This window comes from Takifugu rubripes, chromosome 17, assembly GCF_901000725.2.
Source record: "Takifugu rubripes chromosome 17, fTakRub1.2, whole genome shotgun sequence".
In the NCBI taxonomy this organism is placed as follows: Eukaryota; Metazoa; Chordata; class Actinopteri; order Tetraodontiformes; family Tetraodontidae; genus Takifugu; species Takifugu rubripes.
The window spans coordinates 5,685,726-5,708,639 of record NC_042301.1 but is presented as its reverse complement, the minus strand read 5'-3'; the positions used below and the strand labels follow the sequence as shown (position 1 = coordinate 5,708,639).

General features: G+C 39.6%; 1 protein-coding gene across 1 annotated transcript in view; it reads right to left on the bottom strand.

The window, feature by feature from the left end:
- Window positions 1-22,914, bottom strand: part of sorcs3a (sortilin related VPS10 domain containing receptor 3a) — a 104,232-nt gene that overhangs the window by 5,615 nt on the left and 75,703 nt on the right. Inside the window, exons 8-22 of the mRNA XM_029851310.1 lie at window positions 22,320-22,409; window positions 21,309-21,488; window positions 19,136-19,282; window positions 18,411-18,513; window positions 16,552-16,628; window positions 15,256-15,347; window positions 14,149-14,256; window positions 13,150-13,267; window positions 12,934-13,067; window positions 11,365-11,478; window positions 11,089-11,260; window positions 5,238-5,424; window positions 4,378-4,511; window positions 4,002-4,125; window positions 3,414-3,526 (exon numbers count right to left, since the gene is read on the bottom strand). Coding sequence (XP_029707170.1) covers window positions 3,414-3,526; window positions 4,002-4,125; window positions 4,378-4,511; window positions 5,238-5,424; window positions 11,089-11,260; window positions 11,365-11,478; window positions 12,934-13,067; window positions 13,150-13,267; window positions 14,149-14,256; window positions 15,256-15,347; window positions 16,552-16,628; window positions 18,411-18,513; window positions 19,136-19,282; window positions 21,309-21,488; window positions 22,320-22,409 — 1,893 coding nt within the window. The remainder of the gene's footprint in view (window positions 1-3,413; window positions 3,527-4,001; window positions 4,126-4,377; window positions 4,512-5,237; window positions 5,425-11,088; window positions 11,261-11,364; window positions 11,479-12,933; window positions 13,068-13,149; window positions 13,268-14,148; window positions 14,257-15,255; window positions 15,348-16,551; window positions 16,629-18,410; window positions 18,514-19,135; window positions 19,283-21,308; window positions 21,489-22,319; window positions 22,410-22,914) is intronic.

Below are 22,914 nucleotides of genomic sequence, written 5' to 3'. Positions count from 1 at the left end.
CTGTGACAAAAATTATAAGAAACACTTTTTTACTTTATGTGTCACCCCGCTCCCGCCCCCACCAGGCGGCAAAGTCTTTAAGGGGAAGTTGGTTAGAAAAGGTATAGATATCTATTGATTGGATGTACATACATTTAGATGCTTGGTTCAGAGTCTTTTAGATTTTGGGTTGCCGTCAGAAGTTGGCTCTCACGTCCATGTACTGATGGCAGAATAACCACTATAGGAATTAGTTGTAACCATATGTGCACATTCAGCCACACGACACCCAGAAGCTATTTAGGGCTTCAGTAACTTGCTCAAGGACACTTTGAAATGTAGAATCTAGGGGTGGGATTGAACCAACAAATCAGTGGACCACTTAAACCACGGCTGTTCACAAGCCATAACATCAAGAGAATTGCCCCAGAGTTCAGAGACGGGATTGTATCAAGCCTAGGATCAGGGGAAGGCTGCAAAAATGTATATACATACAAAAAATGGTTTCCTAGAGATTGGACTCATGTCAGAGCTGGTCTCTAACCAAACCTGGGAAAATGGTCTTTTTAGGAGACATGAACGAGAACCCAAGAACACAGAGAATCTGCAAGTGCCCGGGAGAACATTCTAGAAGGTTAACTGCAATTGCGTCTCCACCAATCTGGGATCATTCCTACAAAGCCTTGAGGGTCTTTGGGACGCTTCAATAGAGTAAAGCATTTAAATACCTGTGTGAGTGCAATACTTCAGGTTTTAGTTAAGTTATATTTGAGTCGGTGAAAGGTTCGTTTTATTATTATTTCAGCAAAAGGCTGGAATTTAACATAAAATGCAAGAGGGTCTAAAACATCCAAATTTTGCTGCACATCCCCATGACTGTCGAGGACAGTGCATTTATGCATTATAGAGTGCTGCTGATTACACTTAATATACTTCAGACAGTGGGGACTAGACTGAAATAGACATTAAAAATTTCACATTTCAATTATGAATTACTACATTTATAATGTCACTAATTATTCAGAGCGCAGTGTCTATAATAACTATTATGTTGTGAGCTTATGCTATAGCTTAATGTTAGTTCTTTAATTACCGCAGTTCTTTAATTGGATCTCTTTATTTGATGTATGTGAAAATGGTGGAGGTGGAATTCCGTATCAGAATAATCATCAATTGAAGAAAAAAAATGCACATTTACAGCCCGATAATGATGAAAGGTAATAAATTGGGTGTTATTAGGTGCTTTACCTTTAACAAAGGATGCTGACTAATGGCAGATTCAACTAACAGTTGAGTATTTAACCAAGCAGAAGTGATGAAAATAATAAAAAGCTTACATCTGCACATGTTATTTCTTGTGTAGTTTTTCTGCTTCTACCCCCCCTTCTGTATTCATCTACAGGTATCGCAGCCTTCAGAGCTGCATACTGACCTCCGACCCCGCTGACCCACTCAACTTGACTCTACTGGCAGCTTACTTTACTTAATATAATGTATTTCTGTATGTATTTTCTATGATCTATGCCTATTCTCTTCTCTCCTCTCCTCTCCTCTACCTGTCCTCCCTTTCTCCTCTCTCTCTATCCAGCCGACAATCAGCAGGAGGGTCCCCCTACATGAGCCTGGTCCTGCTCAAGGTTTCTTCCTCTTAAAGGGGAGTTTTTCCTTGCCACTGTTGCTTTGGGGTCAGGCCCTGGGATTCTGTAAAGCACCTAGAAACAATTTTGATTGTAAAAGACACTATATAAATAAAGATTGATTAAAGATTGACATTCCCTGGCCACTAATGTGACTTGACAATCTTTATCATAAAGTAGATTATGTTAATTATGTAACATAGTAGACTTCTATTACAATAAAGATCTTTATGCATTGTAACAAAGGAAGCAGCCGCCTGGCTGTTGTTGTTCTATGCTTAAATTTCTTTCAGGCCAGAATAGGCAACAGGATATACAGCTGAGATTTAGAAAATATAATTGAACGGCAACAAAATCCAGGTACGGAGAGTGTGGGCACGGTTTTCAACGGAAGAAGAGACAGGTAATGTTAAGATAACACTCAGCGGCAGAAGCTGGAGTTTTTAGCATTGTGACTTTCTCAGTTTATCAGCTTTGAGTGTTTTATGTGAAGATTTGAGTGGCCATAAAAAAGATAGTGATACAACAGAGCAAAAGGAGATGATATTTGTGCTTATTTCTGGGTGATTTAGTGGTGTAAATGCTAATGTGAGTGCGCAAACACACTAAAAGTAGTTTCAACACTGAGCTGCAGAGGCTTCTATCATTTCAACAAAGACCACAGAGGGCACATCTTACTTCAGGCAAGTCAGAAGAATGAGTTATAAACTTTTAAACAATAGAACTTAATAACTTGAACAAAAGTAGATGCAGCAACTTGGGCAACAATGTGAGCTCCTGCCAGTCCAGGTACTCCTGCTGTAATGCAACATGTTGCCAATTTTTTGACACATTTGGAATTTCAGAACACAAATATTCTGAATTGGTAAAATAAAGGTACTTACTCATTTATTATGCTATTATACTTATCCATAAATATGTAATATGGATATCCTTGGTCAGAGTGCCTTTGGAATAACAGTCTGAATTATCACCCTAATATGCCAATAATAATACAGAAAACTTCAATATATGAAACAAAATATATGAACCGCACCAATGATTGTAAGATCTTGGTATCAGAGTGAATAATGAGAGCTGATTTGCCGACATTCTTCATTTACAGCATATTTGCTGCCTGATTTTGTCCATGCTAAATTGCATTTTGATTACTGATTTGCACCCAGCTGAGTCTGGCTGTCCAGAATGAGAGGATTTAGAAGGCTTCCAGCAGCAATTATTAATCCAAAAATAAAGCCTGTTATTACCTTTTATTCTCCCGGTTAAAACATTTTTAAATATACCCACATTTGCGACTTTGACTTCCAGAACTCGAGGATGTTGCATAAATATTCTGCAGCTCTATAAGATTTTAAAGTAAAGAATAGTGATATTAGACAATATATAGAAAGGACAAACAACAGAAATATGAGTGGCACTTAACAATGGTTGTTCTTCATTCAAATCCATTAATGTGGTACAGCCCTCAACTGTGTAACATCCCTTTAACGAGCAGAATTACAGCTCGGAGGTAAGATCACTGACTGATAAATCGCAGCTAAGGAAGCCATCTTGGGAGAAAATGAAAGCAGGTGCAGTTCCACTTCTATCTGATGATGAATCGGAGGTTGGCCTCAGGGCTCCCTCTTGCTGCACCAATGAGCCCAGGGTGTTGGGGCGCACAGGTAATAGGAGTGGAGGAAATAATGGAGAAATGTTGGCGGAAGAGCGAAAGTAGCGGATATAAAAAGAGACAGAAGAGTTCCTCAAGATGGGAGGGAGAGAACACAAAGGACAAAGAAAATGAAAATCACTCACTTGGAGTAGAGCTTTCTTAATTACTCTCCCAACATCCTGTCTCCACTCGGGTATGTCAGGGTTGAACTCATCCAGATTTGGGGAGAAAGATAAAAGCAGAGATTTGAAGAATTCTGTCGAGGAGAGTCAGGGGGGTGGAATCAGCCATTAGTTCATTTGGATCATTGGTGGGGGGGGGCATTATTCTTGTGTAGCTGGGGACACTATCATTATGTAGAATTTCAGGTGGTTAACAGTTGATGAAAAGAAGGCAGATTTTAATAACTCCTTCACTTCCCTTTGGCCAAATTGACCACATGCTCTTGGAGATAATTAAGAAATGGCACAGCTTTACTCCTGCTTATTTGCTGTCATAAATCAGAACACTTTATGGATACTTGCAGACAAACTCCTAATTTGAAATGAGGTGCATCTAATTGTGCTATCATTCGTTTAACTTGGGGAAGAGGCGATAAGCTCAGGAAGCGTTAATTCTCGGTCAGAAAACGGAAGCTGCTTGAGCGTGATCCAACTAGGATGTACATTACATAATTAAACCCAAAGGATTGAAACTATAAAGCGCACAGTTAAAGCCATAGAAATGCTGACCTTTCACAACGACAGCTTTGGTATCTTGAAGTATGACGTTGGCTGCGGCAACTTGGACGATAATGGTGTGGATTCCTTCCGTAGGGAATGTGTAAGAGATGCTGCCTTCCAATGTGATCAGTGGCTGCAATAACAAAAGCTACATGTTGGTCATGGTGTAACACATCTCACGAACACATCAGCCAGTTTGGAGATATTAATTATATGTGTCTTCTCGTATAAGTTACTGCTAATGGAACAATTTGATTAAAAATGTCAGTTCCCAAATGATGGTGGAGATTTTCCCCAAACAGTTCATTTTATTTAGTTGATTTGTTAACTTTTTATAAGACGATTTTTTTCCCCCATTTTTAATGAGCGTTGTGGGAAAACCTACCTCCGTATTGTTTCCGAGCCACCAGAAATACGTTACAGTACGTGGATGACTGGGCAAGACCATTGCTGTAATGTTCACTTCCTTGTTCCTAATGACCACAAAAGGTGCCAGAAGCTGGACCTGTTCAACTGGACCTAATAAAAAGAACAAGAATTTTATTTTGGAATAATCAAATTTCTTTGCTTTCTTTTCTCATCAGTTTAATTGAGGCCAGACTAACCAGACTACAACGTTCATTTTATTTGCCATTTTTTCTGATTGTGCATTTTATTTCTTGTGTCATAATGCTTCCGGGATATCGCTAGAAATCGACCTGACAGGAATCTTGGATCCTGTACAGTAATCTTTGGGATAATGTTTGCCAGTTTGACAAAATGAAAAACACAGCTCATGTCTTTATTATGTTCTCATCTCATCTTCTTAACCGCTTTCACCCCTTAGGAGTCATGGGGGGATACACAATGGGCAAAGGCAGGGTAGTCCCCTAGATGAGTTGCTAGTTTATCGCAGGGCCCTATATCAGTATTTATAGGTGTGGTACTTTGCTCAAGGGTACCTTGGCAGTGCTGTGAAGGTGTTCGGGTACCTTCTCCTAATTCCAGAACGCCTCCCATATTTTGTCTGTACTGAGACAGGAACCGGGAACCCTCCGCTTCTCAGTCCAGTCCCCAAAAGATTGAGCTACCACCGCGTCTTTAATATTTTGCATTGTATTTTACCTGTGTTAAGTAGTTTGACCATTGTACATTTGCTCTTGCACAAAATGCTCAACAGAATGCTCCAAATAACTTTAGAATAATTTCCTAATCCTACAACTAGACTAAATGTCTTGGAGCTGACAGATATTTTGCTTCACTTACATGTGACGTGTAGGTAGAGTGTTGTGGTATCATAACCCAGCATGTTCTCTGCCAGCGCCGTCACACGGACAATTCCAGCAGCTTTGTAGACATGTTTGATTCCCTCCTCCGTCCAGCTCAGGTTAGAGTAGGACACCGCTGTCCCGTCACCAAAATCCAGCTGAATGTTGGTACGCATAGAGTCACCCTGGAATGCCAGGAAGTTACTTGTTAGAAAGTTTTCCATCTTTTTAACAATTGGAATTACATGTATGTATGTGAAAAAAAGGGTTTAACATGGAAAAATCTGATGATCCTTTTTGGAAGGAAGACATTTTTCCACCAAAGTATGCAAGATGATTATTACAACACCCAAAAAAAGGATTTGATGTTAATATACACCGTCCTTGATAGATGGCAGCAAAACATTTCACACATGCTATCTAGAATATTGTAAAGGCAAGTGCTTTAAATTGATTTTTTTTATTACAAAGGTTAAATTCTAGTGTCAAATTCTCAATGACTTCATTAGGCCAAGACAAGTTGAAGGTCACTCTATGTAGGTTTTGGTGGGTCTGAATCTGTCACATTCACCTTAATGGCATACATCGCATGGACAGGCTGACATAATGGTACAGAACAGTGCTTATTAGATTAAAAACCTTTACCTTTTAATAAGATTTGTGCTAATTGGTACTCAAGCACCATGTGATCTACTTAATAACTGGATTTCTTCAAGGGTATTTAGCATGGTAAAGGAAGAAAATGCTTCATCTAACTTAAAAAATTACATTTATCTGATACTTCAAATTGTTTTACTAATGCTTTAATACTAATGCCTGGTGGAAACAGTCATTGAGGAATGTAGCACCAGAAAATTTTCAGTGAGATGTGACCCTCACCGGCTACATTATGCAGAAAGTCAGTGCAATTGTTTCATGAAAATAAAATAGAAAGTTATTTGCTTGCTCCCTACAAAAATTTTCCACAAATTTTCCACATGAGGCTAAGGTTGCACTAAGTTCATGGACATAATTACAAAACTGGTTTGGAAAATTGCCAGAAAATAGTTGTAGATGACATAAAATTGCTCTGAATGAGGTTATATACAGAGAGAACCCACACTATTTTCAAATTGAGAGCAAGTTTTGTTATTATACTGTAAAAACTAAACAACCAAGAGAACCAATGAAGCTCCAGAAGGTGTACCAGTTATATCATAACTGTCCCACCCTGGGGGTTTTACATTCAACTGATAATCTCTGAAAATGCATGGATCAACATGGTTTTTCCAGTGTGCTGCTTAATTAAACCTTGTTCATCATTTGATGGCTCAGAGATTTCCATATATACATTCATATATGTGTCAGAAAATAATCTACTGGTGTGCAGTGGCCATAAAACCTTCGTAACCCCTTTGAAATTTCATGGTTTTCTGCATTAATTTGTCACAAAATGTCATCTGATCATCATCTCGGTCAAGGATACCGACAAATATAACGTACCTAAACAATAACATTCTGAGAACAACCATTAAACTCTCATTGTGCTAATGGAAACTGCTTGTGAACACTTAAACTAATGACCTTGTAACAGCTAATTTGAGTCAGGTGTTAGCATACCTGGAGTCTTATTAGGAAAATGGGTTTGGAGGTGTGGACTAGAGCTATGTGGACTGTTAAAACCACAAGCACATTTTGAGTTTGCTCCAGACTCATGCCTTGCTCAAAAAGGCTTATCAGATCTATATAAACCTAGAAAGGTTTATAGAGTGATTTAATCAAAGCACAACAATGACACTGTTTGGTAGTGGCAAAAGGTTTGGTGTACTGAATAAACTAGGATTGACCTTCACCTGAGCAGTGAATATAATAAAAACCTGACCTGAGCCCTGTAGAGAGGGGTCGGAATGACTTGAGAAGCAAATATGATACCAAATGAATGCAGAAAATCAGGAAATTCCAAAAGATTTACTTTACATCCGAGCACCACCTCCGTGTTGGCCTGTGCAGATGTGAGTTTTTGGTTGTATCCTCTGGGGATCACATCTGGTGCTCTCTGAGGATCAGCATCCAGCTCGGACGTTGGTGGCTCCAGCTGCCACAGCCTCAAAGCATGTAAGGACAAACCGCCCTCCTCCCCATGGCTTACTGTCATTAGCGCTAGTGGGGCCCTCATTTGTTATTATGTTACAAGCTAGCTTTACCACAACACACAGTGACAAAACTTTAATACATCTATTATTGATTTGGTTCCCCTGGGCATGTGGTGGTTTGCTAAAGAATATTTGACAGCACTTGTATGAACTATATCTTGGATGAGGTCAGGCACTGTGGTTTGCTGCTGTCTTTTCTACAGTGTAGCAGGACAGACCTTAATTAGCTGGCGTGCTAACAAGACTTGGCTTGGGGGTTGCAGTGTCACTCAGCTCCTCTCCGTCCATTCTGCGTTCATGCTTGACTTCTGTATCTGCCACAACGGGCTTCGCTAATCTGCATGAGAGTGATGCTGGCCTGTCTCTCTAAATGTCACTTTTGGTCTGTTTGTGTGTGCACATGTGTCTCCCAGAAGATTTAAACACATCAGAACTGAAGCTTTCAGGCAACGCTGGAGTTCCCAATAAAGGCGCTGTTGTCAGTGGACGGGGGTGGGGGTGGTTGGACAGACAGGCAGAATTTGTTCAGGTGTATGCCGGAAAACATTATATCGACTGAGCGTTTCTGCTTTGGCAGAAGCGTGACAAAGTTTGTAAAATATAACAGCAATATATTTTAGTCTTGTAATTCAAGACTTCTGCTTATGAGCCAGTTTGAATTTCAAATTGAATCTAAATCTGATTAATGCAAATGAGAGCAACAATCATTAAAACAAAGATGTAATAGATTGCATTCAAGAGAAAACTGGTCTTCATCAGCAATTTTGAACCACTGTCTTGAAAAATGTAGGTTGTGTATCCACAGGAGCTGCGCCTGTCATGTCAGATTACAGTTATCAGCAGAAATCTCCAGCTCACTAATTCCACTGAAGCAGGAATACATTTGCCAAAACACCAGTGCAAACAAATGTCAGAGTGTAAAACAGTAAATAGATGTAGGGATCTCGCCGTTGCCTGTTTTTCTTTGATTTTCAGTCCTGCCTCCCCCTGTCTTCCCTCCCTACCTCTTATTAAACCTCGTCTGTCTCACCTGTGTCCAATTGTCCTCCCCTTCTGTGTATTTAAACTTACTTCGGTCTGTCTGACAGTCTTTTATAAGAAAGCATCGAGCATGTCCCACGTGTACTCTGTTTTTGGATTATAAAGTATTACATTATTACTGCTTCGACCACTGACCTAATTCTCTCTGCTGATGTTTGCCTGTTTTCACTGCTGACCTGAACAAGCCTAGTAATTAACTAAACATTAACACTTTCCCATCTGTCTGTCCTATAAAGAGCCAACGACCAAATATTCAGGTATCTAAAATTACCCAGCTTTTCTTTGATATAAACAGTAATTTTTCTTTTTTAAAAAAAAAAATGTGATTTGCTTGATGTAAATTCAGCACAAACAAGTCACTTGTCTGCTGCCACCTAATGAAAAACTGTCCATTTTTTGAAAGCCCATCTGTAAGGGTGGCTACGGTTTCCATGACAGTTTCCAAACAAATCGAGAAGAGTCCTAACAAGGAAAATGAAATATCGCAACTTATCGTTTTTCTTAGTGTGAAATGTGGTGAGAGAGCTTTTATCCATTAAATATTTAAAGGCAGAGAGGAAGAAATGCAGCCACGGCAGGCTTCATGAATATAAATTAAACTTTGAATTCACTGAGCATATTCCACAAATTGCACTTATCCCACAATGAATCTGCAGCCCCTCTCATGTCACCATTCTCACAATCGTCCTCGTGATGAAAGAAACACTAACACTTGAATTCTAACAGAGCAATATGACAAACGGATTTGGACAAAACCAAAAGGGATCTCTCTGTGACCTGTTACAAAAGTCCAACTGTGTTATTTTTGTGGCGAGCAGAAATAGCCCGGCAGATTTGCTTTAGAACTCTGTGTTCAGATAAACCCAGTAACCCCGGGATACTGAAGTCCACTGAATGTAATTTTCACTATGGCAGTTGGGGTACTTTAGGGAACAACTATAGGGAACAAATGAACATTTTGACTCCTAAGTTGATGTGTTACAAAATGACCAACTGTCAGGGGTTAAATTGTGATTGCTAGACAAGTTAGATCAGTTCCAAAACTTGTGGGGTTCTCCCAGTCTGAAGTGGTCAGGTAGCTATCCAAAGTGATCCAAGGTAATAGCAGTAGTGAACAAATAATTGGGTCATGGATTGCCAGGACCCATCGGTTTGTTGTTGCTGGTTCAGATGGAAAAGTGCATCACATTTTGTTGAGTATGGCTGTATAGCCCCGGACCAGTTGGGGAACCTTTGAGACCCCCGTGTCTACTTTTTTCAGTTACAGGTTTGTAGGCCTCACTTGTAGTAATCCGGTCTTCACTTAAAAAACCTTCAACTAAACAAAAGGCCTATTTAAAAGCTTAAGTAATTTCCATTGTAGTTCATTGTCATCAGGATGTTATAAAAGGTGTTTGAGAAGCCAATCCAAAGTGCCGTGAGTTCTGACAGGAATTAAGGAGAGGGGACACATTTCTCGTGATCTGGCTCTTCTTTTCTTAAAACAAGGTCCCGAGAGGCAAAGCTGCAACATTCCGTATTTTCACGACCACAAGGCGCACTGTATTATTAGGCGCATGCTGAAATATACAGTAAAAAATGACAACGGAAGTAAAACAGTGAATTTCGACACATTTATTGAACAAAATATTCATTCTTCCGCCACAAAACCATCAAAGTTTTCACCTTCTGTATCTGAATTAAACAGCTGCACTATTTCAATGTCCAACATCCCGAATTCCTCTTCTTAATCATCTGAATCGGACTCACCGACCGGTTCCGCTTCAGCGTTGATTTTGTGAAAGCTCTTCCAATACATGAAAACGGTATCATAGCCCATGCGTCTACAATCCACCCGCATATGGTGGCATAACTTGCCTGCTGCTGCCTCATAGTCTTTGTGAAGGGGTGTTCGCCTTTCGTCACCCAGCGCTCTGTCCGTTTCCGTGGCAGCCGAGAACCACGGTGAACAACGACTTCTCGTGCCCCATTGTGCGTATCGCCACCGTGCTGGTCCCTTTTTTTCTACTGTGTGGGTCAAAGGGATGTCAAAAGTCAGAGGGATCTCATCCATGTTGGTGATGTGGCTGGGCGCGGTTATCTTGTCGCGGCAGTTGGTGCGGAAGATGGCCGCCCTCTCCTGGTAATCCGCGGGCAGCCGCTGTGCAACAGTTGTCCTGGCGCATATGGAGAGATGCCGCCTCCTCATAAAGCGAAAACACTAAGATTGCTCGATTGCCATTTTCAGCCGCATATTCGATGGCCTGCAGTTTAAAGTAAGCCTCATTCATACGCGTCTCGCTTGACCGGCGCCATTTTAGGGAATCCTTACGCATAGGTGTGCCGCTAATCGATTGGCGGAGCGTTTACCGTAGTGCACACACCAAAGGCGCACAGCAGATTTTGGAACTCAGTCCACACACAAGGCGCACAGTCGATTTTTGAGAAAATCTCAGTATTTTAGGTGCGCCTTATAGTCGTGAAAATACAGTACCTGGAGAAGCTTATAGCACCACATGATCCAATAGGCCGCACCACTCTCAGAGTGCTGGTCAACCAGTGGTTTTAACATCTTTAAAAGTGGAATAGGTGGCCAAGCCCCAGTCCGTATTATATTAAGATGGTCACCAAATCATGGCCTCAGGGAAACATCTATCCAAGCAGAATAATAAAGGAGTCACATTGGTTTTGTCTTACCTCATCCAGATGGACCAGGAAGGTCACATTGCTGCCAAGATTGGCAGTCAGTTTTCCATCTTTTGTGGTCAGCAGGAGCCCTTTTGGAGGTCGGATGGGGCATTGCTGTTTTATAGCGGTGTACATCTCCTTCACTCCTTTGGTGCAGTTGTTCAACACCACTTTACGGTATCTTTGGAGACCAAAGGGTAGAAACTTGAGCTCAAACTCACATGTACCCAAGACAAATCACAGAATTTTATTTATATATGTTTAAAAGTACAACATTGTACACACCCTGTGCTGTTGAAGTAGTTCTGACCCAGGCTGCAGCCTCGGGAGACCATGGAATGATTAAACCAGAAGGCAGGGTGGCAGTTCCCGTCCACACTGCGTTCATATCCATAATCACTGTGGAACAGAAAGTCAGTCCTCAGAAAGCTGATGAACGGGATTTTACAAAAATAATTTTAGGAATGGAAACGACCTACAAATATGTGATTTCTTGTGGATTTGGTTTATTTTTAAATTAAATGTTATTAAATATTTAAATAGATCTTCATCAGGAAATGTTTGCATATCAATGTCTAATAAAGTGCAGCTTACAACAAAAATAAACCTTGTTTTTCTCATTAAAGTTATGAACAGAACTTTGGATTGGAACTCATATAAAAGTTAGGACACCCAACCCTCTAATAGCCAGTGTTACTCCCCCCCCCCCAACCGAAATAACTTCAGTAAAACCATTCCTGTTGTCATCCAGTCTGACGATGTCTGAGAAGTCATGTGGCCAGAAAAGGTTGTAAGAAATGTCTTGTGGCGCTTTATTTCTTCCTAACTAGTGTCAGTAAACCTTGAAGAAGTTAAAGCATGTGCTGAATAATCTCCAGGAAGAAGGTTTTAATTTACTTTTGTCTTTGATTTCTCTGTGTTCAACTTCATAGTAGTTCAGCGAGAACCAATTAGCATTTGTCTTTTCCTCTCCAAGCTATTTACATAAATACTGTGTATTGGGATGGCTTTTATTCAGTTATCTGTCATTACAAAATAAAAAAAAAATACATCAATTTAGGATTTACATACAAATTGAAACTATTTATGCCCCCCCCCGCCCCTCCCCCGGCATCTCTACTGAGTTAAAAAGCAAACAAATGTGACATTAAGAGCAAATTCTGCACGATGTTAAACTGTTCCGAATATTGAAGGAACTTGAGGTAAATAAAGTAAACTAATAATACACAAGTTGCATCTATAAAAGAATATTCAATGCAACAATCTGCGTTGTATGATTCAGTTCCTCAAAAGATACCCTCAAAATAAGGAAAACAATGAACCTTTTATGAAAATGAATCATGGCTGCGAATGAACAGAAATGTGTTGCTGTATTGGAGATTCGTACTCCTAAACTGCCATGAATGGCTATGTTGTTGCCTGCTGTATTATAAAACTGGTGGTGTACTCCAGGCGGACACCTGAGTGAGACTCTCAGACAAGCTAACCCATGGATCCACATTCAGCTGTTGATAAGAAGCTGCTTGCCATTTGTAGCACACCAAAGTCCTTCTTGGCCATTAATTTTGCTAGTTCTAAAATATCAAACCCCCTTTTACATAGAATATCCTGTTGCTGTTTTATTAAGACGTATTTAGTGGAGTTCAGGATCTAATATAGAACAGCTGTGTTGTTTTATCTTACACTTAACTGACCTCCACTTCTTCCAGAGTTTCTATCAATTTTTGTTGTATCTTTTCAAGTTCATGTTTTCAGTTGTGTAATGGAGGCTGTTGTGAAAAAAAAAAACGGTCGCAGGTAATTGCTGACTGGAAAAGTAGAAGAAAAGCATCGACTGTGCAAATCTCATTTTACCATTCAAAATCATGAGCTCGGCAAATACAGGGCTCGGCTGAGAGGATTCTGGAGTAGTCCCTTCCCAGCATGCAGAAGTTTCCAGGCCTTCGCTTCATGAAAATTTGTTTTTGTCCCATCACACAAGGTTCACCCTGTTGGCAAAACAAGACGGCAGTTGTTAAGAGTGTTCTTATTTCCAAAAACAATCACATATAACATCTTAGGTTTCCTCACCTGATTATGTAAGTGCCAAGTCTGATAGTCTTCCTCTGTACATTTCCTGCTGTAGATAGATTTGTAATCTATCTTGATTAGCTGCCATTCTGAACGGTGGCTGAAATGACCAAAAAAGCTGGAGGGACAAAATAAAAATACCCCAAGTCAAAACTCCCCAAACACAACCATTTCCACATGCCTCTGACATTCCCCAGGGGACTACACTCGGTCCCCTAATATTCATGGTCAACAATTTTGACCCTAGGTGATATTTTCCAAACACATAACATACAATCCCACTGCGACGCAGATGAGGCCCAGCTCTAGCTACGCCAACTACATTGGCTTCTCTTTAAATTCTTTGTTATCTAAACTTCTTCCTACATTTGCACCACTCACAATCCCATCTGCTATGCTATCATGGGATGGAGACATTGCCGCTCTCTATCTAATCTGTTAATTCAGCTCTTGGCCATTTTTGTAATTATATCTAATTTCTTTCACGTGTCATTTGTCAGTTATTGTGTTTTTATTGCGCTAATGTTAAAGGTAACCTTGAGTGTCCTGAAAAGCACATTTTCAAATGAAATGCATTATCATATTAAAAGAAAAACTGTTAGTATGCCATTACTGTAACTTAAAAAAATGAAACAAAAGCAAAGCTCATTGCTTTGCAACAAAAATGAGAAAACTGTAAAATGAACAACAGACAACTGTTTAACAATGACTGAAATATGTATAGAGCACATTGTTTATACCCATGCAAAAAGGACTTAAAAGCACAACAGTGTATCCCAGGTAAAGGAATATTATAAAAACAAAAGCATCTACAATCACACTTCACATTTTAAACAACTGCATCAAAAACATTAAAGAAGTATAAAAATGCTCTACAATGCCAAAAACAATAATCATTGCATTGACTTGATTGGCTTGTTACTGAAACACAACGCCCAAAGGAAGAGAAATCCAGCAGACAGCGAGGGTCTTTAATATATTTTAACATTCTAGACTTACGTCATGATCTGATTCTCAGTCCCAGCCTCCACTAACACTCCATCCACAAATAGAGGCACAGGGGAGAAGCTGTACTGAGTCCACTCTCTCCCCTCATCAAAGCTGATCCTGTGTGTGTCAAAACGTATTCACATCACAAACACATCAGTCAGAACATCAAATCAGGCACATAAGATATCAAAGCCTGTTCGCAGCAGGGCACGGACTGTAGGTGTACATTTTAACGCCATGTGCCTGCACAATTATGCCTTGTGTTTTCAAAGGTGAACATTAAAGCTACACCAATCAGGCGTAACACCATGGCCACTGAGAGGTGAAGCAAATAACTGTTTATCATCTTTATGGCACATGGGATCTATTTAGTCACAAATTAACCTTTTGTCCTCAAAGTTGATGTGTTAACTTGATAATTATACTGTTAGGTGATTGGGTCAGTGCTTCTCCAAAACTGCAGCTCTTGAGTGGTGATCCTGATCTGGTCAAGCCCAAGATAGAAACATAAGGGAACCAGGCACAGGGTGACGTGCAGACAGCCGGGGCCTAACAGATGCAGGTGGGGTGCAAAGCGTGATACAGGTGGGCTCAACAGACAAGCTATGGTAGCTCAAACAATTAAAGTTGACCTTGGTGCTGATAGAAAGGTGTCAGAATACATACTGCTTGATTATTTGCTGTATAAAGATCTGGTAGGAAAACTAGCATTGTACAGTAGATCCACAAACATCTTTCTATGTCATTGAATTTTCACATTTCCTCGACCGCTGCTCTTAAATTGGGTTGGAGGCAAAACATAGCAGGCTACACTTGACTGGCTCTAAATCTATTTTCAGAATTGCTGCAAAGACACTCCAGAGGATCTGGCCTCACCTGGATAAGCCTGCAGTGAAGTACACTGATTTGGCAACAGGAAAGCAATACGCTCGTGAAAACACTAAAAGGCAGCCCACGGGTTGTTGGCTTTCAAAGATAAGTGAACGGGGGAAAAAAAATCTAGATTGTGGGATTAGGCATTCATTTCTAAATCTAGAGAAAGCGCTGTGGTTTGCTAAATGTGCTCAACAAATCAGGTGTGATGCAATTTCAAAACTTAAGGAAATGTGGACGTACCATAAGTGGCGAGTTGGCACAGATGGCTGTTTGACAGCGACAAGCGCCCCTCCTTTGTCCAGAAACCAGACATTGTGTTCCTCTTCAAAAATCTGAACACGTACAAACCACAAAATGATTTTCTTTTCTATCTTTATTTATAGAAACATTATTTTTGAAGCATCATTGGTTCACAACAAGTCTCCTGTGTTTCAATTCCCAGGCTGGAGTCACAAGTCCAAGATGTGTATTTCATCTTATTTGGAGATTCAAGTCTACATCTGAGTCTGCAGCTGATTGTTACACACATGCTGCGATAGATCGAACCAGCGTGCACGCAGTATTAGTGTCTTGGGCTCAATAACTGCTGGAATAGGCTCCTGCAACATCCTGAATCCAATTACACAGAATAAACACTAAGTGATGCTTGACATTAAGAAATTATGTTGGAGTGAAGAGAAGAAATGCTTCTATAGAGAGCGTTGTTACAATGGAACAAGGGGAGAGGACTAAAAGGACTTTGTGTTGGACTTTTATTTTAGTTGCAGCAGTTTCTTCTCCATTGGTTTCAGAAGGGAAAAATTGCTGATCAAGGATTTATCCAGGTCCAGCATGCTAACATTTCCATCAGCTGCTGTTGGTTTGGCCCCAGCCAAAACCGACTAGTTGTGCAAATAACTGCACAGGCTTTTTTTGTCCAACCTTTTGCAAAGCACAGAGAGACAAATTTGATTGTAATAGATGCTGTATAAATAAAGATTGATTGACTGATTGAACTGTGAGTGACAGCAAGTATGTTGCAACTTCTTTTAGCCATAATCCAGTTAAGATTTAAATTGTGGTCTCAGATTGGCATGCCCCCTTTGGAAGAGGATTTGAAGGTGCAGCACCGTCCACAGCTCCCTGAGCTGCAGAGATCATCAACCACACATTTGGGAGCTAGTTCTCCCTTTTCGCCTCTGCAGAGTTTTCACGCCACTATTTGAAGTTGTCAAGCCAGGTTCTCTCTGCCTCTCTGTGAGGTGTGTATAGATGACATTGGTCATCCAGGAAGAACCGTTTCACCAGAAACAATTCTGGGGTCGTCTGGATGTCAGATCCAGTATAGTAACCACTCATAATGGAGCACTTTGGCATCTAGTCCTTAATGCACCGACTATGGTGTTTATTGTAAATTAAGGCTGTTGACTCAACAGTCAAAGATCATCTTGTTTTACAATGATCAGGCTTTCTCTTGAAGAACAACCTATAGTAATGTCAGTGTTGTAAAATGTGATAGTGGGGTGTAAAATGAGATACATCTTGGGGTAAACGCACCTTTCTCCAGCTATTGCCCGCATCAGACGATACAAACATGCCGACATTGTTGTACGACAGCTCCGCTCCAATATTTCCTGATTTGGAAATACCAACAGAATATGTGACACAAAAAAACAACTGGAAAATCAAACAAAGACCTGTTGCAGACAGTAGATTTCTGTAGGTTGCAGGGTCAAGCCTCTAAGTGGGAGATGAAGGAGAGCAGATGACCTCTCTCATTTGGGTTAGTGTTAAACCACAGCAGGAGAGAGTGATGTCTATTTACAATCAAATTCAAACTGGAACTTGGAGATCCCAAAAGTAAAATTATCAATGATTCCTATAATTTGACTTAAGTGCTGAATTATGAGATTCAAGGCAGAAAAAACCTTAACCCTTTAAAGCCGTTTGTATCATATTTGATAAGCGAGATTCTGAGACGTCTCTTTTTTCTAAACCAAAATCAAGTGTGGCAGACCACTGTCCTCTCCAGAAACAACTCCAACACCACCCCGTAAAAGAGGCTGCAGTGTGCCTCTTGTGCTAAAAAGTGCTATGCAAAAAAACCAAAGAGAAAAATGTTGTTGTTCATGTTCTATATTGTCAAAATGTTATGGGCAAACTTTGTTTTTGTGTCTAAAGTTAACATAGTCGTGAGCTAAAAGTTGCCGAAATCGCCTAATGTATCATATTTGATACAAAAAAAATGTCATAAACAAAATTAAAAAAAAATTGGGATTTTGTTAAAAGGTTCAATAAACATCTCATTTCCAAAAAATTAGAATTTTCTGGCTATTTTTTGATGTGTCAGGCTTTATAGGGTTAATTGGAATCTCCTTCAATTCATTTCCATAAACTCAAGGATAGGCAATGATCAAAAATTATCTATATTCCTGTTTTGGTTATTGGACGTATACGTTACGTATTATTATTTTTCTTTGTGTATTTGCCGTCTGAAATACATGAAAAGGATGATGGGAGGAATCTGTAGCACGTGAGGTTGCATCCTTTGTTCATCTAATCTACTATCTTGGCTCGGCACCAGTAAACTCTGGTGTAATTTGCATATTCTGCAATTGCATGGATATTTTTTTGCACACCTTTCTTTTGTTATCCTTTTCATCTTTAGTCATATTTTTTTTTCTTTTTCTGTGCATACATTTATTTAATGACATTCATACTGGAAAGGACAAGAAAAAAATGTCATTGTACAACTTGGCTTTTGTTCTGTTGTGCAAATGATAATGGACATTTTGAATCTTTGATTCGTTTTGATTTAGATTGTTCTCAGCATGTCTGTGAGATCATCTGAAATGTTAGGAGCTCATCCTTTCAAGATGGAACCTCCATAGATCAGCCTTGTTTGCCAACAGAGGTTGTTGGATGTCTGGGAATATTATCACCAGACATGGGAGAAACATTCTTATAGTCTGGGCATATATAGGTGCTGATGGAATAGACCCACCATGTTTGTTATGTAAATATAAATCAATACCCTTTTCCAACATTCAATCAAATGGTGGAAAACCGACTGACAAAGACTTGAAACTGAGGAAGCCAATCGATTGTTTCTGAAGGCAAGTAAATGGATGTTCTCGATAAGGGAGGCAGTGGTGCGGTGCTAGCAGTGTGGCCTCAGACCAATGGGGACTGAGGTGTTACTGGGGGCCCAGGCTCCCGCCCCAGGTCTAAGGACATGCATTTAGAGGAAATGGTCAATTGACCTTAGGTGTGAATGGAAGTGTGACTGGTTGTGTTAGCCCAGCAAAGAGGGGGTGACTTCTTGAAAGTGGCCCCCATCTGGCTCATATACTGTACTGATGGGGTTTTTAAAGTCAGAAATGTTGAAATAATAATCAAAAATGTACAAGTCATACCTGTGGCAACGATTATCCCTGGTGCAGAGCTCTTAGTTGAGATTGTTCCTGACAGGTACGGATTCTCTGACATTTGCAGTTGGAGATGGAGCGAACAAAACGGCTGCAGAGAGGAACAAACAGTCATATCAAATGTAGAAAATTAGAACTGTCAAGTTAAATATAACAGTTAAAATTATGGAAAATATCATTGCAGAATAAGTCATTTCAGATTTATTGATATTGCAATGAAGGTTAAGTAAATTTGTTAAACTGTCATCTAATACCATGTAAAATATTTGAAGAAATCAACTTACTTGAAAATTAAGAAAGGAAGAAAAGCCAGACACATTTATTTCATTTACCAAATCCAGCTTTGCATCCTAGGTTTTTGTTAATTGCTTTTAATCAATCATTAATAGAGAGAGTGAAATAATTTGCATTTAAATATGAAGCCAAGTCCCCAGGAGACACACACAAACAGAAGATAATTACATTTGTTCACAGAGCAGAAAAAAAAGATGCCTGCTCTCATCTTAAGAGCAGACGGAGCACAAGGACAACGTGGGGAGTGAGGGTGAACATCATCATCAAAAGTTACAGTATCTGTCGTCGCGATTGAAATGTCACATTATTGCACAATAACAGGGAGCATGTAAATACAACACAGTCCCTTTAATAGCCTGTTACATTTGATAGCACTAGCATACACAATCTGACGGAGCGAGAGCGGTACAGGGTCTTACCAGCATGCAGTGAATGTCATTCCCCTCAAGGTCACTTGCAGGAGCCTGCAGGAGCCTCCAATCTCGGCCTTTGTTGTAGGTGATATATGTCTTCACCTGGTTGTCCTGCCTCTTGTTAGCGATCAGCATGCCTTGAATCCCTGTCACCTGATGACCAGAAACACCAGATAGATCTCAATGTAGCTTTTCTGTGCTTGCATTGAAAAACCAAAACAGGTGTTGATTTAATTTGTATTTAATTTTTTGGATATATTTGGAAAATAAGCTAACTTGTGCGGCACGCTTATCCTGTGTTGGTGTGGCTGAGTTGTGTGCTCTCTGTAATAACGTTCTAACTAGTGTCACTTTTCATCCAATCATCGAAGATGTCTGGGAGAGATTTTAGGACAGCACTTGCAGGATGTATGAAATAGAAAAAAAGAACTGTTGGATGTGCTGTCTGCCTGCGTGTCACTGGCATTCACAGGCAGGACAGCTGACAATTTGTTGGTAGTTGTGTTTAGAAAGTCTGCAGCGAACCTGAGGCCTTCCATGTCATTGGAACAAACCTTTCGATTGTTGTTGGGATTCTCATTCTCTGACAAATGCTAAAATATGACCTAGACATTGATCCATTCTATGTAATTTATCCATAACGGTAATTATTTTAATTCATTTTAGTTCCTAATTTTACAGTTATTTTTGAAAGCTGTGCAGGAGGGTTATTTATTGTGTTTTTCTAAGACAGCTGGAGAAAGCCAAGAGTTTATGCATTAAATCAAAAATAGAAAGAAATTATAGGATATCAAAAGTTCCACTGTGCATTTGAAATTAAATATATATATTTTACAATACTTCTGTAGACTATTGTGACAAGTCGAAAGGAAAGATTACAGAAATTCATTTACATTAAAAAATAAATCACTTAGTGTCGATTAACAGATAAGTTTGAAAAATCACAACTTTCTCAGTTCCAGAATAGCCTAACTTAGTGAAGAGTGGCAGATAAAAAGAGCAAAAGGGTCCCTGGGAACATGACTTCTACACCAAAGAACTGAACAACTTTCAGATTCTGTGCTGTCACTGGGCTGACTGGAGCCGTGTCTTTGCCCTGGAACATTTGCTCTGTGAGGTGCAGTTTGTCAAAATCGAACAATAAATGAGATGAGTTCCACAGCATAGATCTTCTCTGTGAAAAAGCTCTGATCTTTCAGACAGCAGTGCAGCAAAACTCTCTTGCTCTGAAAAGAATCTCAATTGTGACCAAGTGGAAAATGTAATTAAATCACCTTATCATTGAATGTCGCACGGTTAATATGAACCCGCACACCTGTGTCCATAATTATCGTCACTGCCGTTAGCTAATTTACCACTTGTTTCCATTTTTTCGGTCACACCTGGCAGTGCGGGGGTGATAAACTGGCATTAGCAGGGAGTGGGGAGGACAGATTTATCTTTGCCACTATAAATGAGAATTGATACGCAAACGGTCGTAGCCAATATGTAACAAGGTCAGTAACACTTTAGATTAGGGAACACGTATTCACCATTCACTACATGCAGAATAATATCACAAATGGAATGACTAATGAAGCATCAATATGTTGCCATTGCACAAGTAGTTAATAGTGTTTAAGTGTACCCTGATCTAAAGTGTTACTAGCAAAGAGCAAAGAGAACATAATTCATGCACAGCAGCTGCCTTTTGTCCCTGTACATAAACTGTAATAATACCATTAGATAAGGGTGTAATAGAGAATGTGGTTATGTAGAATAAGGTCACAATGCAATATGTGGGTAATACAGATGGTGTTAAGCAGGTAATTAAAGGGGGATATATGTGGCATAAATTAAAGGCAGTAAATAATAGAATCTTGTTTCTTCATATGTATTTTATGTGTGTCTGATATCAGATAGAGAATTTTTGTTTGTTCACAGCTGAGAATGAAAAAGATAACGTTTATATGCGTAATACAGTTTGTATGTCTTTCTTTTTTTTTCTGTTATGTGGATGAAGAGCTTTTATATTCAAGTGAATGGCTGGAACAAATTGTGTTTTTAATAAATTCAACCATAAACTTTTTATTAATTCCACTGGATTTCCCAGAAGATCAATGCTCATGCTATTTTTGAGAAGAAAAATGCAAAAAACTTCCTACGGTAATCAGAACTGCTCTTCTGACTGGGTGCCTACCTCATACAGGTCCAACATCTGGTTCCCTCCAATGCCCCTGGTGGTTTTAACATTTTCCATGGCCAAGGTGAAGTAGACCCCTCTCGTATCGGACAGATAGAGGTTGTAGGTGTCGTTTTGGTTCCACTCCTGCACCGCTGCAAATACTTGCTTCTCATTAGTGCTGACAATGTGTAAATCCTATCAGAGAGCAGGGAGAGATTAAGGAGTTATGACCGGAGGCAGAGAGGTGATGGATTAGAATACGCTGACCCTGTGGGACCGGTCATAAGATCAATGTGGGGCTGTGAATATAAATGGCTGATGACATACGCTACACTTGGGGGCTTGGTCTGACTGCAGAGCCTCTGCCATGGCTAGGCCTTTAAAAGACGGTGTGACTCTTTCCAGATGAACCAATGACAGTGACAGTAAACACCAATGATTTTATAGAATTTTCTCCTTTATTTTTGGTTTTGTCTAAATATGTAAGGCGGTCTGATGTAAGGCGACTATGGTTCTGACTTGGGTGATGAGACTTCATTTCAATGTCAGCAATTCCTTTTGAATTGGTTCTATTTAAAATAAAACACAGGGAAGTGGACAGATATCAGTTACATAGGTAATAAAGGAGCTGTCAGACATAATCATATTCAAACTTGGTCTTTTATTTTGCCCATATTTACATCATTCTATAATGAATTTGACAATTTAGTTCTGTGAAATAGATATCTGCTTTAATGTAGTTGAATTTTAAGGTATTTTCCCTCTAGAACAGTTTGTGTGACTAATACTGTCTATATACTAATTAAATTGTTCAACTGCAATAGTCAAGTCAGTAAGATGACTGCAATTGTTGAACTAGCTATAATGTAACAAAATAAATATGCCGTTTCCATTGCTTTGATTGAAATTTTTAGGATGTGTGGCAACTATTTGTCTTCTTTCTGTCCATTATTACACCAAAGAATCCTGTTCAAATTCTGTTCGATTTGTTTAACTCAGGTTGTTCAATAAAGGGTTTTTCCTTACCTTTGGCAGGGAATATTTGGGAAGTTTAGTCTGTGTGAATGATTCCCTCTTATACGACACATAATAGGTGGCTCGTCCAGATGTTGGAACCTGCAGCAAAGGAAGCACAAATACAAGTTGGTGTTGATTTTCTTAGTTCACTTAAGCTTTTCCTCAACTTTTTATTTTATTTCTCACAATAAGAGATGTTTATCTCCATTCATTTAAATGCTAGTTGGCTAAAAGCACGCACAAATCGGTCTCTCACTTCCTTTCCTGTGTCTAATGGAAGCACTTCTTAACAAAAAGGGTATTTTTTTCAACGCTATCTCTTTCATTTAGTAGCCGATGGCCTTTGGGTCGACACACTTGGTGGTTTTAGTGAGGACTTTGGTAAATATCTCATGGGACAATCGATAGCCTCGTTAATCTTTGTCAAGGAAAATCTATAAGTAACCAAATCCCATCTGCCACGAACAAGATGCCAACACTTTGCAAACACTCCAAGTTGTTCGGTGATGGCTTGTGCTTCACAATAACTGGCAGCTGTTAGAGTCGCCATTAGGCCAAAGAATCCAGTGGGAACAGCAGAAGACCAGAGATCCATTACTTCTCA